The sequence below is a fragment of the Choristoneura fumiferana genome, chromosome 29, assembly GCF_025370935.1.
Source record: "Choristoneura fumiferana chromosome 29, NRCan_CFum_1, whole genome shotgun sequence".
In the NCBI taxonomy this organism is placed as follows: Eukaryota; Metazoa; Arthropoda; class Insecta; order Lepidoptera; family Tortricidae; genus Choristoneura; species Choristoneura fumiferana.
In genome coordinates this window covers 11,190,850-11,208,880 of record NC_133500.1, presented here as the reverse complement: position 1 = coordinate 11,208,880, position 18,031 = coordinate 11,190,850, and the positions used below count along the sequence as shown (strand labels likewise).

Genomic DNA, 18,031 nt, shown 5'->3' with positions numbered 1-18,031 from the left:
AGATACAACCGTTTATGCTGCAAATTTTCGACACTCGCAAGGGAATCAAAACCTACAGGGGTACTTCCCGTGAACTCAGAATCTTGAAATTTGGTACGAAGCACAGATAAAGGAAAAATTGCGAAAAGCATAAATTTTTAGTTACATCATATAATAAAAATATTTGTACGGAACCCTCGGTGCGCGAGTCCGACTCGCACTTGGCCGGTTTTTTTTTCTAACATTTTTGTATTTCCTTTTTGTACAATAAAGAGTATAAACAAACAAACATCGTGAGGAAAACTGCATCATTCGAAGCAATTCAATGGAGCGTGTGAAGTTCCCAATCCGCACTGGGCCCGCGTGGGAACTACGGCACAAGCCCTCTCATTGTGAAAGGAGGCCTGTGCTCAGCAGTGGGACGTATATAGGCTATGTTGATGATGATGATGAGTTGGATTCTGTAATCTATGGCTCGACCCCAATACCACTGTGTGATCGTTTCCTGTAAGACCGATTTAACGTAATTTGCTATCAATTTGCGACCATTTACATCGCATCTGCCTATTTACGTAAACTAATGGTTATATAACGCGGGAAATGCGTTTACAACTAACTGCACGATATCCTTAAGCCGAGTTTAGACTTGGAAGAAAAATCATGCAATTTGCATTACATTGCGAGGCCGTAAAGCCAACGAGTTTGTAGTGGTCAATCGAGCGCCGCAATGTAATGCAACTTGCACGATTTTTCTTGCAAGTCTAAACTCGGCTTTAGCGTATTAACTTGAGGTTGGAGATACTGTTAGCGGAAGTTATATCAAAATGTTGAGATTGCTCCTGATGTAGGCTTTTTTAATTTTTACCCAAGTTCACGGAAGACGGCTACGTATGTATGTATAATTGTTATATACCTACATATGACTCCATGTTAACGGGCTAGAAGCGTGTTCACATATTTTGCTCACAAGTTTATGAACTTGACTGTACCTACATATATCTATTTTTAGGGTTCCGGAGCCAAAATGGCAAAAAAGGAAGCCTTGTAGTTTCGCCATGTCTGTCTGTCCGTCCGCGGCTTTGCTCAGGGACTATCAATGCTAGAAAGCTGTAATTTTGCACGGATATATTATGTAAACTATGCCGACAAAATGGTACAATAAAAAAAAAAATGTAGGTTACCTCCCATAGACGTAAAGTGGGAGTGTTTTTTTCTTTCATTTTTGTGTTTTTTTGTGGGGTATCGTTGGATAGGGGTTTGCATGTGCGGAATTACATTTGAAATTTACCACGAGCTTTACGGTGAAGGAAAAAATCGTGAGGAAACCTGCACAAACCTGCGAAGCAATTCAATGGTGTGTGTGGAGTTCCCAATCCGCACTGGGCCCGCGTGGGAACTACTGCCCAAGCCCTCTCATTCTGAGGGGAGGCCTGTGCCCAGCAGTGGGACGTATATAGGCTGGGATGATGAACTCCCTAAGTACCAACCTATAATTTTTCTCAAACAGAACTACCCGCAAAATGTTAATAAATTATGAACACGCATATCTTGCATAAACTTAGCTATCATAAGGTCGCGGGTGAGCAAAGAAATTCCTTTAGTTCATTGATATGGACCTCCGCAAAGTAACGCCTGATTCAATAAATTATATAAAATAATTTCGAAAAGTGTGTCATCCTGATTTAACCCTACGTCCAGGGGGCCTACCATGATCTTTTCATAAACGATCCAAACGCAGAGCAGTTCAATTTAGGCACCTAAACTGAATCGTCGAAATTGGTACCACGACGTTTATTTCTCAGAGCTGAGTCTCAATGGTTTGTAAGTGAATGAAAGACCGATATTGTCTCTGGTCCGAAACTGAAACGCTAAGTCGCGAAACGGATACCGCTATATGCAAACCAAATATTGTATACTAAAACCTCTTTATTTTGGAAACCATAACTATGTCATTCCATGTTCTTAGTAACCGTTGTGTTGATTACAAATAAAATGTTTACGCTGTCACTAATCCACGAGTCTCTTTTCTTACTGAAAAGTTAGTCACAGAGTACCTTTTTATATACAAGTTAGTTTTATGAATGAGGAGTTAAGAAGCACAATGTTATAAAACTTGAATAAAAGTTTAAAAGTTCTTGAAATTCATTAGTTGAAAACAGGCGATCCAAAAAATTTGACAGAATGAGTAACTTATACTGAATCGCTAAATTTGACACTGAAGCGATTCAATTCCCACTCAAGTTAAGCGTCATGGTACGAAAACCGATTGAAGTGAGTGAATAAAAATGTCTGTCGCTGAACCGTGCTTGAACTGAATCGCAAAAGTAACGTCGTGGTACGAAATAGCGTTGCAGTTCAGTTTAGAGCCTAAACTGAATCGTATTAAGAGAGCGTGGTAGGCCCCCAGCTAATATGTGTATTACGCAAAACAATCTAAGTTCAAACGCACAATGCTGCCACCATCACGGCCGGATGCTCAATTTACCTTTGTGCTCTATGAATACGTCATTATATGAGTATAACCGCATTAGATGTTTTTGCTAGTTTTAATGTTGATTTGCGACGGGGTTCCGTAGATTTCTAAATGATAATGGAGCAATTTCCTTGAATGCGGAAATACTCGCAGTTTGTTTACGTATTTGGGTTATTATATTAGGCATATGTATCTAATTTAAGTTTCTTTTTGTTCAAAAAATTGATTAACTTTGAGGTTTAACTTGACTGTTTATTGAAGGAAGGAAGGATCGGAATTAGAAACTAGACGGATCATTCCTGGCTTATAATAGAGAGTAATAGATATTTATTATACAACTGTACATAAAATAACATAAAACACATGAAATTAACAATTTAAAAGAAGACAAAGAGAACTAAACTAAGAAACCAAAACTAAAAAATAATTATTATAATAAGAACACCCCGTCTAAAAGTTGATAACTTGGTAATTTTTATTACTTTGGCTCAGGAGAGTTTAAGTAATATATTATTGCTTAAAGAAGGGTTATGATTTTTAAGCGTATGTATGTACGTTTATCTGTAGCCTAAACAGCAGGACGGTTTTCAACATATAAGGTCTCATTAGATTCGTCTAAACACTTGAAAAACATAATCGTCTTTCGGACAGTCGGGTAATAAACAAAATATGTGATTTAACCGTAAATAAAATAAATAAATATCATAGGACACATGACGCCAAATTGACCAAGTCCCAAACTAAGCAAAGCTTGTACTATGGATACTAGGCAACGGATAAACATATTTATATAGATAAATACATATTAAACATCCAAGACCCGAGAACAAACATTCATATTATTCATACAAATATCTGCCCTGGCCAGGAATCGAACCCAGGACCTCAGGATTCGTAGTCAGGTTCTCTAACCACTTGGCTATCCGGCCGTCAAACCGTACCGTTGTATAAGTAGACCTTAGATTAGACCTTAGGGTCATCATTGTCTTAAGCTAGGCTTGAAAATACAAACTGAAATATAGATGCACAGAAAAAACAGAAAAATAAGACCATCACTGGGAATCGAAACCAGGTCCTCGGTAATCCGTACCGCGTGCTATACCGCTACACCACTGATGGTCAACGGTACCGACACGAATTTCCCTATGCACCTCATATCTCAGCTTGTGTCTCTTACTTAGTCACTTAAGCAGCGACGCTAGCGACATCTATGCCGTAAGCCCTCAAACTTTTTCAGCATTCCTTTGGAACTAACCGCTCACCCGGACAAGAGATATCGTTTCTAAGCAATCAAATTAAGATTGGTTTTTTGGAATCTTTTTGTATTTTTATTTCAATTCCAAATTTTTACTTTTACGGTCATCCCGTAAAACCGAAATTGAAAATACAAACTGAAATATAGATGCACAGAAAAAACAGAAAAATAAGACCATCACTGGGAATCGAACCCAGGTACCTAATAAAGTAAAAATTTGGAATTGAAATAAAAATACAAAAAGATTCCAAAAAACCAATCTTAAGCTAGGCTTCTCGGTCGACATAATTATATCATGTCCGTGTAATGTTTCGCTTCACTTATATACCATGATTGATGACATGATGATTTCGATACTTAACATAATAACGAGCTGTCATGCGTTCCATCTTTCAATCGGTCTTCGCGCCTATTGTCTAAATAAACAATACTTTGTAACACACAATAAACGAAATCAGTTCCGCCATTTTTTTTGCAATCTCTCGTCATTTGTTTGGGAGCGCTAGTATTTGGTAGCATCTTTTTTAAAGGCGATTTCACTTTCATATTGTTTGTTATTAAGTATAGAATATTTAATAATACTTTGTTTATTTATAGTAACTAGCCGTTACCCGTGACTCCGTCCGCGCAGAATTCCTTTATAACTATCCCGCTTGAACTATTCATTTTTCCGGGAGGTTATATCCTTCTCCGGGACTCAAACTATCTGTACACCGAATTAAATCTAAATCGGCTCAGTGCTTTAGACGTGATGAAGTAACAAACAAATAAACAAACAAACAGACTTACAAACTTTCGCATTTATAATATTAGGGGGATATGTAGATTTTTCCTTAAATTTTTCTGATTACTACGGTGCCACAGACAGACAGACACACATAGCGGTCAAACTTATAACACCCCTCTTTTGTGTCGGGGGTTAAAAATAAAATAAAGAATGAAGATTATACGCGATAAATTAACCCAAAAAAATAATAATTTATGACGCCTTTAAAGCTTGCAAAAAAAAATTTAAAAATATTTCGCCGAAAAGACAGAGGTTTGACAAATAAACTTTTTTATTCTTATGAGTTATGTATAAAGATATATAAATATAGTATGTAATGAAATGACAGAGCGCTGGTATTATCGCGTGTTTAGTATGTAGTGTCCGTCCACAGACGAGCTTATAAAGCTTATCGAAGCTTAACTGCGTATCGACGCAGCGGGAGCTTAACGTAAATATTAAACCCTTATTACATAACTTCGCATTAATTTACTGCACGTTAACAGACACTTAACTTAATTTATTACTCATTAAACCACTAATTACTCAATAATTGAAATAGTTATTTATTTTTGTTCCTGGCAATAATTTTTCGGAGACGTTTAAAGATATAGCAAAGGTGCAGATGCTGTTTGTGCAATTAAAATTAATCAATAATCATTGTTTTCTAATTACCTCAAGATATTAGTATATGTTATGATCTCTTTGAGCAGTTGGTACTCATGGGCTGCGGTGATCATTTCCCATCAGATAACCCGCTTGCTCGTTCGCCTCCGTCTCATAAAAAAAAATTCATGGGCTTTGCATAACATTTTACTTTTTGCGGTTCTATGCCTCAGTCGGCAAGGACTAAACCCTTATCTATTCTCTTATTATTATTCTTCTTATTCTTATTTGGTTTCGGTTCTCTATTTGAACTGTTAGTACAGTCACTTGCATCAATATTTGACACAACAAAGCGTGCACTAATATCTGATGACTCTATTTCTAGGATTGGTTTTTTGGAGTCTTTTTGTATTTTTTATTTCTACTCCAAATTTGTTACTTTTACGGGTATTCCGTGAAACCATATCGAAAATACAAACTGAGACATGGATGCACAGAAAAACCAGAATGGTCCAGCAGTGGTGTAGGGGTTATAGCACGCAGCACGGAATGCTGAGGGCCTGGATTCGATTCCCAGTGCTGGTCTCTTTTTCTGGTTTTTCTGTGCATCCATGTCTCAGTTTGTGTTTACGATAAATATTTCTAGGGCCGGTAAGATTTGCTTTGACCTCATTTTTCTGTAGGTATTGCTTACTTTGTGGTGTTTAATATATGTAGAACATTTTCTACGTTGTGTTGTGTAGTCGGGTGTTTTCTTCATGTCAATAAATAATATACTATTCCATACTTTCCTGCAATATGCCATGGAAACTTCTCAACTTTCGATACAGAACGCATCAGATACTGACACTTACGCTCTACGCAATAAGACCTACATTTCGTAGCTGCAATAAATAAAATCTCGTGTACGTAAGAGTAATGATTGAAATGACGTAAAGCAACATTTGCGGGGTCATTTGAGGTCACGCGGTCGGTAAGAAACATGGCTAAAGCAAGTTTATAACAAAGTTTTTTAAACTAGGATAAGTAAGATAAATGTCCTAGTGTTCGACATGATATAGCCTAGTATATGACACTCTGCTGTCACCTATGGCTAATGACATAAAAATAAAGATGGCGACTGCTGGTGGCCAGCTCTCGGACGTCTGCCTCAGAGCTTTTAGACATCGCGTGCTCCCAGAGATAAGACCAAAATAGATCGATTTATCATCCCCGAGAACCCCTACATACTTATATACATATAAGAATTGCTCTTGTAAAGGTATTAGATAGATAGATTAGATAGATAAGTATGCCAAATTTCAAGTCAATCCGATTACTGGAAGTTGGTTGAATTTAAACATCTAAGATTTGATTATGGACAGACAGACAGACAACGGGACCGGTGAAACTAAATAAAAGCTTGTAAAATACTAACGAATTGAAAACCCCTTTTTGAAGTCGATTGAAATTACTATTTTTCGTTTGCACTTTTTTTTTTAATGGCAATATACAAGTTCGGTTAGAACAGACGATTGTGCCAATTACAAAGTTTCGTTTGCACTTCACAATACTTTTAAATTACATTGAAACAAAACCTCAATGAATTCTCAATCAAAACAATTGAAAAACTTGGTAAGTACGTTAGTTTAATCTCACAACAACAGGCTTTGTGAATTGCGCGCAGCTGTCAAATGTTTTTTGACGCCATATTGTTATCAAAGTAGCATGCAGTTTCAACAATAAAATAGTGTCTTTGACAATGCTCGTGTGAAACAAGGGTTTACTTTATTGCTTTTTAAAGGTCTTCACTCACTACACCGCAATAGGAACGTATCAGAAACGGAATGTCAAGCGCATATATGACACGTGGCGCCGACTATGCTATACTTTTCAATATTTTTCATCACACTTGCTCGTAAACAGTGTCAAAACATGCAGGCTACCTTGGTTGCAACCCCCCAAATAAAACCCTCGACCTTAATGTGCTAGTCATGTAACCCGTGGTCGGTAAATGAGTCATTGCGCGTACACTTTTTCTTGCCATGAAGCCCAAGGTCGGTAAATGAGTAAATGTCCGTACTGATGGTGCTGCGCGCGCTGCTGCAGGACCAAATGCACACGCGGCTCAGGCTCATGCTGCGGGAGGGGGAGGGCAACGCTGCCAAGAGCGCAGCCTAAGGTATCGCCAATATTTGGAACAATTATATATTTTCTTTAAGAAATATAAAATTTTACTCGCAAATGTGATGAAAAACATTGTATGTCGCACGGGCGGTACTAGAATTACGAACATCGACTCATTAAAGCCCTCAGTCTTCGACTTCGGGCTTCTAATAGACTCTCGTTCGTAATTCCTTATTTACCGCCCTTAAGACACAATGTACTATTATAAAGCGTATATTTTAGCCTGACACGTTGCTACGGTGATATTATGATGCGTTGTAATGGGAAGAGACCTTAATAGAATCGGATTACAATATATACGAATTACTTTATTGCATTTGCACTTAATAATTTATAATTGCGCATGTACTTTTTTAGGGTTGCGTACCCAAAGGGTGCCAACGGAATCCTATTACTGAAACTCCGCTGTCTGTCTGTCCGTCCGTCCGTCACAGGGCTCTATCTCTTGAGCCGTAATAGCTGGGCACTTGAAATTATCACAGATTATGTAGTACTGTGGCCGCTATAACAACAAATACTAAAAATAGAATAAAACAAATATTTAAGGGGGCTCCCATACAGCGAACGTGATTTTTTGCCGTTTTTTGCTTGATATTAATAACGGCAACCGGTAGAAATATTCACAGAGTATTTAGTTGTATAATCACTTTAAAAATAAATGATTAAAATAAAATTTAATAAATATTTAAGTGGGGCTCCCAAACTACAATTTTTTGAAATGAAATGAAATGAAAAATGAAAAGTTTTTATTGATTAGAAACAGTGTAACTTAAAATACAGTGTCAGCGGGCCCCAAACCTTTTTTGCTTATGTCTAATGTTGTATAGATTATGGTACGAAACCCTTCGTGCGCGAGTCCGACTCGCACTTGGCCAGTTTTAAAAAAAAATTGCGATGTTCATAAACGCGTAAAAATATCATATTAATTTGTTAGCAGGCGGTTGCGTCCATTTGACTGACCTTTTGTTTTTTTTTATGTAAGACGGTTCATCTGATGTTAAGTAGGTAATTACCATCATCCATAGATATCCGCAGCACCCATCACTGCAGATGCGTTGCCGGCCTTGCAAGGAATGGTACACTCGCTTTTTGAAGTTTTTTTAATGTTTTTCAGGATAGGAGGCCGCGCCAGCGTTATCGTAATTTTTTGTAAAAGCATTTATTTTTCTTACAAATAAACAATTTAACTCGCAAATGTGATCAAAACCATTGTATGTCGCACGGGCGGTACTGGTATTACGAACATCGACTCATTAAAGCCTTTAGTCTTCGACTTCGGGCTTCTAATAGACTCTCGTTCGTAATTACTCATTTACCGCCCTTAAGACACAACGTACTATTCAAGCTTGACTGTACACTTGTGTAATATTTAATTAAAACTATTGATGTAAAATAAACCACTTACCGTTCTTAATGAAGATTCCATTTCTATTCCCTTACTAAATGTACCTGCAACCAAATTGCCGTGTAATTTAATTTTACATCGTGACTGCGGTTTAGAGTAATTTGTGGTGGGTTCAAGAATAAGTGCTGTTACAATGATGTCAACTTAATTATACCATCATAGTTACACCACAGATGTTTGAGGCATTATATTTTACAGTGACGTTTAAAAGTCAGTGACACAGCTCGAAGACTACGCAAGTTGAAGTAAATAAATATCATAGGACACTTATTGACACCAATGAGGGCTATCGTTTTTTGTCTTTCTAGATGGCGCCACTGTTGCGTGCGGTTTTTAAGTGTGGCTTACAAAGTCTGTTATTACGGGCGTGAAAACAAAGTTTAGATTAATATCATATTTAATACACCTTAAAACCGTACCTACCATAAAAATATCCAGCCACCACAGTCTTGCTTAGTCCCGTTTGTTGGGAAAAAAGGGAGGACAAAAGTTTCCGAAAGACAAAACTGTCTCGAAACACAGACATTCATTGCCCCGTAACGCATAATTGCCATAATTAATTTCAGGTAATGCAAAATATTCACAAAAATTTTCTAATTATAAATAAACCCGCGTAGCTCACCCAAAAACTATGAGATTTGACATTTCGGAGACCTCACGCTACACTAGCGCCTCTAGCGGCGAATTCATTCGCGATAGCCCTCATTAGGGCTATCGTTTTTTGTCTTTCTAGATGGCGCCACTGTTGCGTGAGGTTTTTAAGTGTGGCTTACAAAGTCTGTTATTACGGGCGTGAAAACAAAGTTTAGATTAATATCATATTTAATACACCTTAAAACCGTACCATAAAAATATCGAGCAACCACAGTGGTTGTTGTCTCAACACAAACATTCATTGCCCCGTATCGCATAATTGCCATAATTAATTTCAGGTAATGCAAAATATTCACAAAACTATTCTAATTATAAATACGAGTAACCCAGAGATTTGACACTTCGGAAACCTCACGCTACACTAGCGCCTCTAGCGGCGAATTCATACGCGATAAAAAAAACATCTATTTAGATATCTATATACCGAATTCAGCCAGTACCAGTTCAGCGGTTTAGACGCAAAGAGGTTTACAAACTTTCGCATTTATAATATTAATGGGATAGATAGTTGTTTTTGAGTTTCACATTAGGTGTTATAGACCAAATTCCTTTGCAGTATAGGTTGGTACGGTAGAGCACGACATTGGCATATTATAGACACGATTCAAGATTTACTGTCGTTAAGAATATAGAGTTGAGACTGCGTTAAAGTTCAATGGCTTGTTATAATATTTTGTAAAAAAATAGAAATAAAAAAAGTCATGGGACAATTGACACCAATTGACCTAGTCCCAAACTAATCAAAGCTTACTATTGATACTAGGCAATGGATACACATACTTATATAAATAAAAACTTCAATTCAAGCTTTTTTGTTGATGTCGACAACGGGAATTAGATAAATTCGAGTTTCATGCCTGACCTATACTGACACGGAAATTAGATACAAGCTTGTGATAATAAGTTTTCTGTCAATAAATTCATTTTTAACACAATCTTTTTTCCTGCAGCACTTTTTATTCACTGCAGATTTACATAAGTATGCCAAATTTCAGCTCAATCAAATCAAATATCTTAGTCCATTAAGTATTTGAGGCGAGTTTCGCACGCCAAAGCTACCGAAAAACGGTTATTCAGTAGTGTCTTCTTCAATCTCGAGCTCGACATTAGCGGAATCATCGATAATATTGAAGGAGTTATATTATAAAAAAAAAATTGAAGATTTCTTCACGCGATTTTAGCGAAAGTATGGTAGTTAAATAAATAATTTGTTTGTTTGTCGTTTGTCATTAGGAATATACTTAATTGTGTATGAACATGTTTTATAAAGACTTCAAATATACGATAAGTAGATATTACATTTCATAACGAAATTTTATAGTAACTGCAACACTTAATAAAATATCTCCATCATCACGGAGAATTATCGCATTAAGCTATTTCAATTGTTAGTTTGCCGTTTATTTTATTGGTAACCTTTGGAAGTAACATTATTTTTTATTTGAAAATAAAATAAGCATTGGCATACTTTCGCTATTCGGTTACACAGTTAAAATTATTGTCGCTAACAATATCGTAATGTTTTGTAACAACGTATTCTTTAGTCATAATTGAATATCATACAAAAATAATTGGTATCTTAAGTTTTTCACAATGTTCGTTTCACATATTTTTTATTTTACTGTAGTTATTTCAAGAAAATTTGAAAAATATCTAACCAGAAAATAGAAGTTTTTTTTTAATTTCCTTTGATACAGAAAAAAAAATTAAAGAAGGCCGACCGCATAAGTTTATTGTTCCTAATTTTAATAGAAATAATTTCGTTAGTTGTAAATAGTGTGGCGTGTTGTAGGCGTGGTGGCCGAGTGGTTTGACCCATAGCCTCTCAAGCAGAGGATCGTGGGTTCAAACCCCGGCTCGCACCTCTGACTTATTCGGAATTCATGTGCGAAATTACATTTGAAATTTACCACGAGCTTGACGGTTAAGGAAAACATCGTGAGGCAACCTGCACAAACCTGCGAAGCAATTCAATGGTGTGTGTGAAGTTCCCAATCCGCACTGGGCCCGCGTGGTAACTACGGCCCAAGCCCTCTCATTCTGAGAGGAGGTCTGTGCCCAGCAGTGGGACGTATATAGGCTGGGATTATTTAAATAGTGTGACATAGCGCTGCTTATGTAATATTATAGCCTGGATTCTGATAGATCCCATTGAATTTCGATAATTTCATAACAATTCTGAAAAACTACAGTTTCACAAGAAAAAAATGTGTCAAATGAAAATTTTTCATTTTAGGGCAACTATTTTAGACCTATTTTTAAACCCTGACGCAAAAAGAAGTCTAACCGTTATGTGTGTCTGTGTGTCTGTGCGCTCTTAAACGGGTGAACCGATTTGAATGCGGTTTTTTTATTTGAAAGCAGGTTTTAAGGCTGACGGGTGTTCTTAGACATGTCTTATCAAAATGGGTTCAGCCGTTGTGGAGATATTGAACTTTGAAGTAACAATGTCGGGGGTTTTCCAACTTTCTGTTGGTTATGGCGTTAGCGTATGCATCGCGAAGCGTTTAGTATTAGAACAACAGCGATTATCTAATAACCCTACGTTTCGAGGTCTGTGAATAAATCCCAGCCATTTAAAATTATTAAATCTCTATTCAATACCTAACCAGATACAACTTAATTATACTAAGGATAAAGATCTCTAATTTTTCACTTGGGAAAAAATGTCTCAACGCTTATCGGAAACTCATCTAAACAGAGTTATTACATGGGAGTTTCTTTGAATAATATAACAAAGGGTGTTCTATTTTGACATATTCAACTATAAACTCTGACCCTGACCGGTATAACGACCTGTTGATGACTGAACATTTAGCCAAGTGGTTAGAGAACCTGACTATGAAGCTTGAGGTCTCGGGTTCGATCCCCGTTTGGGCAGATAAATCTGTGAATAATACGAATGTTTGCTCTCGGGTCTTGGACGTTTAATATATATTTAAAAGTATATTTATCTATGTAAGTGTGTTGATCCGTTGTCTAGTACCCATATAGTACGGTCAAGGACTTCAATTCCTGATACACCATGGAACCATTTCACATTAATTGTATTAATTAACAAGGAAAATCGTAATGTCTTTTCCTTTGACAAGGTTCCATGGTGGCTCATGGATTAAAGCCCTTGACCGTACAAGCTTTGCTTAGTTAGGGACTAGGTGAATTGATGTCAATTGTCCCACGATATTTATTTATTTTTTATTTATAATTATCTCAAATGAATGAAATTACAAGTCCTTGTTCGAATCCGCATCGACTGAACTTATTTCAGATTCTAGTGGAGACTTACAAATGTGGGTCTGCTAGTACCTTAGAATTATGATGATCGTGAGTCAGCGAGTATGTCTGTGACAAAACTGAGGAACTTTAAAATGTAATAGTTCGTAATCTACATGTTCAAATTGAATGTTATTGATTGATACTGGAGAGCTTTCGGTCGCTGTTTCAGGTAAGCTGGAATGTGGTATAAAAATTAAGTTACATTTATTACATTATTTAAAGCAGTCCCCCTTAGGTAATTAAATAGTATGTACACCATCCTACAGCCTAATTGATGTAAAGCTTAAAAGTGTTGTTTTACATAGCTTCTTTAAATAAAATTATAAAATAATAATTAAAACCGAGACCGAGAAGGAGATGGCGGGACGATTTAGACGCGTATGCAAGGGATTGGTCTGACATTGCGCTGAACCGGGAGGTGTGGAGATCAAGAGGAGAGGCCTTTGCCCAGCAGTGGGACACTATTGTAGGCTAGTACAAACAAAAAAATAATAAGACGCTGAGCTAATGTCGTTCAGTTTGGCGAGTACGATCAATTTATTTATTTTACAGGGGGGGGGGGGGGGGGGTCATTCTTTGCTCCCTTTAAGAGCTCACCCGGCATACGTTTTGTGAATTTCCATGGGAACGTTTAGTAAAACTAAATCACGGAATTAATTCGACTGCAGGGCAAAAGCTAGTTGATAATGATTGTTCTGTAGTATTAGTAACCAACAAAACTGTGACCCTGGCATAATTATGGGTTAACCCACACAACGGTACAACGTATCATTGTAAGTCGGTGAGTCTATAAATAAACCCATAAGGATTTAAACCTACGTACTAAAGTGGCCTGAAAATACAAACATAACTTACTATGCTTTGCTTTAATTGCGAAACTCGATGCCTTTTGTATTATCTTTTTTTTCACTAATGTAATGCCTTTCGGTATAAGAGTACTTGGACTATAGTTCCCACGCGAGCCCAGCGTGGATCGGGAACTTCACGCATACCATTGAGCGCTTCGCAGGGGAGGTTTCACCGAATACGAATACATAGCTCATAGTAAATAAGTGTAATTTTGCTCATAAATTCTCAAGAACTCAGAGGCCAAAGGTCAAAGTAATAGGATACCAAGACATTAAAACATATTGTATTATATGTTAATTAACGACCAATTAATTATTAAACCATAAAATACCCATAAAAGTCATATAAAATCGTTGTAAGAGACGATTGATTAATTATACAACCGACCATAAATCACTAAGGAAAGATGCAGACAGGTTGACATAATGTGTCATTGGCTATCAATTTTGCTTTGTTATGTGGTGTCAAGTTTAATATATAATGAATGCATTATAAATCTAATTATAATAAAATCTACATCAAGTAATGCACGAAATAAAATATTAGAAAACGGATAAAAAGGAGCAAATTTAAGATAAGAAATTAATTTGGCATAATTCAAGTATTTTAAATGAAATTGTGATAGTTACGGAGATAGATACGCGCATCTTAATTTATACCTAGGCTTGGCTATCTTATGTGCTTTTACAATTGGTAATTAATATCTAGATATTTCAATATTTTTCTATTTCGTTCGAAGTTATTGATTTATTGAAATGTGTTAAATACTTAGCAATTACTTTAATAGTTAAAGTTTATGTTGCTTTACAATACAATACTATACAAAAACTCTTTATTGTACACCAGAAATAGTATAAGCGGTACAGAAAAACAGGTACATAGAGAAAATTACAAGGTAAGCAATAGGGGGCCTTATCGCTTAAGAGCGATCTCTTCCAGGCAACCTTTAATTTAATTTCAGTTTAAAAGTAAATTTTAACGCGGATTCCAAATTTAACGATTTTAGCTAAAAAGTCGCGTAATAAATTTGTGTTTTCAGAAGACTGTAAATTTTAAGCGTTAAAATTATTTTTGGATGGCGGTTTTATTCAAATACTTAGTTTATCAAAAAAATAATATTTTAAAACTTAGAAATAAAAACTGTAATGAAAAATAAAATTAGACTTTGATACTGAATAAATTCTTTTTTTTTTTACCGAAATATCTTACTTCCTGATAATTCTTACTTCCATGTTTGTCTGTTACCTCTTCACGTTTAAACTGCTGAATCGTTTTAGACAACATTTGGCACGAAGATAGTTTGAGACTCTAAAACGGACATAGGATATTTTTTATCCTGGAAAATTGCATGGTTTCAATTCAACACGAACAGCCGAAGTCGCGGGCAAAAGCTAGTTTCATGTAATTTTATATATATGCAGGGACCCTAGTCATTCTCACTCGCCTGTCCTTTCCGCCCCGCATTAGTGACACGGTAATCACATTGACTGCGCACAGGCAAATTACGTTGTCGATTTAGCAGTAAAAAAGCGACACGGTAATGAGGGCTATCGCGAATGAATTCGCCGCTAGAGGCGCTAGTGTAGCGTGAGGTCTCCGAAATGTCAAATCTCATAGTTTTTGGGTGAGCTACGCGGGTTTATTTATAATTAGAATAATTTTATGAATATTTTGCAATATCTGAAATTAATTATGGCAAATATGCGTTCCGGGGCAATGAATGTCTGTGTTTTTGAGACAGTTTTGTCTTTCGGAAACCTTTGTCCTCCTTTTTCCGCACAAAACAGGGACTATGCAACACTGTGGCATGCTCGATATTTATATGGTACGGTTTTAAGGTGTATTAAATATGATTTTAATCTAAACTTTGTTTTCACGCCCGTAATATCAGACTTTCAAAACCATACTTAAAAACCTCACGCAACAGTGCGCCATCTAGTGAGACAAAAACGATAGCCCTCATTAGATTGGTGCACATGTAAATGATAATGACCGGCCTAAATCTGATTAAAAGTGCATTCATGTAATACACATATCAAAAAATCTTGGGACACTTATTATTTAGCCTCCTGAGTCCTTACTTTTTTTTAAAGACGTAGTGCTTACGACCCAGACGTGGTTCACCTGCTTTGTTATTTTGGATATTATTTCAAAATGTGAAATAGTTTATAAGTTATGATGGGGCCAAATGTGGCTGCAAATGGTTCGGGCAAAATTATACACGGTGCCGCTCGCCAGTTCTGTTAGCTTGAACTTGGCTTGACACACTACCGCGTGTTTAGATCCCTAGAAAGCAACTTTTGATGAGCTTTACGCAACTTCGCAATTTTTTACTATTATATAGTAAAAACGGATTCATTTCATGACAGCATATTTTTCAACATAATTTTCGTGAGTGTTGCGGGAAACCGGTGGATGCAAGTGGCGAGTTGTCGTTCATTGTGGCGTTCCAAGGGGGAGGCCTTTGTCCAGCAGTGGACGTCGACTGATGATGATAATTTTCTGATACTGAAGTATATAATATATACCTATTAGAAGAAAAACTTCAGTACCAGAAAATTATGTAAAAAATACTCTAGTCATGAAATTAATCCGTATTACAGCAGACGGTTGGCCAAGTTGACTGAACTTGTAAGTCTTCAGGATCCTCTGCTAGAGAGACCTTCTATTCAAAATTCCAAAACCATCACAACCTCGATTCACTTTAATAACTAAAATAACACATAAAAACTTCTGCAAAAAAATATTTAAAATTATCCGTACCGTAACACAAATCCAATCTCACTACACACACAAACGCGGCGCGCGCACTGAGTTAACTGCGCGCTGCACTCCTGCGCATCTTATATACATGCTCTTGTTTCTATGCGGAGAGTGGGGTTTCCGGGTTCAGTAGAATTTGAGCATTTTGAAAGGCAAGATGCGTCAAGATCACCGGGATCCTTTAAAAAAAACCGGCCAAAAGCGTGTCGTACACGTCCACGATATTTTATTTTACCACTTTGTCGGCGGGACTGATATGCCAAATTACAGCTTTCTAGTACTAACGGTCTCTGAGCTTAGCGGCGGACAGACAGATAGACAGACGCACAGACATGGCGAAACTATAAGGGTTCCTAGTTGACTATGGAACCCTTAAAAGGCTCAATCGACGAAATGAGTATGCCCGGGTATAGCTACGGTTTTTAACCCCGACGCAAAAAGAGGGTGTTATAAGTTTGCCCGCTATGTGTGTCTGTCTGTGGCATCGTAGCTCGTAAACAGGTGGACCGATTTGAATGCGGTTTTTATTTGAAATCAGGTTTTCTAGCGACGGTTCTTAGACATGTTTTATCATAATTGATTCAGCCGTTTTTGAGATATTGAACTTTGAAGTGAAAAAGTCTGGGTTTTTCCAACTTTTTGTTGGTTATGATAGGTTATATTCTTATGGTTCAAGCTTAGCCTAGTTCGACCTATGGTCTCTCAAGCAGAGGATCACGTGTTCAAACCCGGGCTCGCACATCTGAGTGTTTTTCAGGTTTCATAAGCGAAATTATATTTTGATATTTAGATACTGCGAGCTTTGCGATAGACATAGTTTCCATCCATCCATCGTTTTTTTGTTATACTTCGGTCCCCAAGCATTCATCATCCCAGCTTATAATTATATCCCACTGCTCGCTGAACTCGCGCTGCTAGGCAGACTTGACTCCCCACACTTCAGTCTACTCTTGACCACGGCAACTGTAACGTTGCCGCAACGTCGAGGTAAATATTACTTGTGTAAAAATAGCGTATATGGTATTTTGACTATGAGTGAGAATCACGAAAGTTTAAAACGTTATATGCAATTCCTTCATCCATGTAATTTTTTCACTTGACTGTACATCAAGTTTTTCGTGATAATATGCAGGTTTTAAGAGCCCAAGCCTTTCATAGCATATTTTCCCTCCGATGAAAAGCTTCCCTAAAAATTGTTCGCCTCTTGCATTGTATTCGAATGGGATAGAAATAATTACCCAGCCATTTAGACATACAAGCACTTTCTCATTTATTATTATTGTATTAGATAAATTACCTAGAAATTCTTCGCGAACATAAAGATTCTTGCTGGCATATGAAGACAGGCATAATACTCTTAATGACAACGCGGGAATTGTGCTCCGAAGTAATTATTGAGTATTTTATGTTCGATTTGTGGTTTAGATGCTTGCAGCTGTTAAACATCCTAAAAGGGTCTAATTTGAATGGGAACCCTGTATTCATTTTACACACACACAGACACGCAACAAAAAAAAATATGATAAAAGTTTTTTTTTTTTATTTTGGAGGGATAATAAATAATTAAAAATACGTATCGTGGATACAAAATAATCTATTTGATTTGGTTTTCTAAAATGTCAGGATCCATATCGGCTAAGAAAATTAGACCAGGTTGACTGTACAATTTCTCTAAAATAGTGATCTGAAAATATACTTCATTTTCGCCGGCGCGGCGGAAACCCATACTATTACAGCGGGCGAATATAGTAGCTATTCTGTATTTACCACCTTATCTTTTATATCCACTGTGGCGACTGTACGAGTATTTCCTTTTCCGTTACCATTCAAAATGCTCGT

The 18,031-nt window shown here is 36.8% G+C and overlaps 1 protein-coding gene across 1 annotated transcript in view; it reads right to left on the bottom strand.

Moving 5' to 3' along the window:
- Window positions 1–16,255, bottom strand: part of Cpr50Cb (Cuticular protein 50Cb) — a 44,896-nt gene extending 28,641 nt beyond the window's left edge. Inside the window, exons 1-2 of the mRNA XM_074109918.1 lie at window positions 16,193–16,255; window positions 8,651–8,694 (exon numbers count right to left, since the gene is read on the bottom strand). Of these exons, the coding sequence (XP_073966019.1) occupies window positions 8,651–8,671 (21 nt within the window). The 5' untranslated portion in view covers window positions 8,672–8,694; window positions 16,193–16,255. The remainder of the gene's footprint in view (window positions 1–8,650; window positions 8,695–16,192) is intronic.
- Between the last annotated feature and the right edge of the window lie 1,776 nt (window positions 16,256–18,031).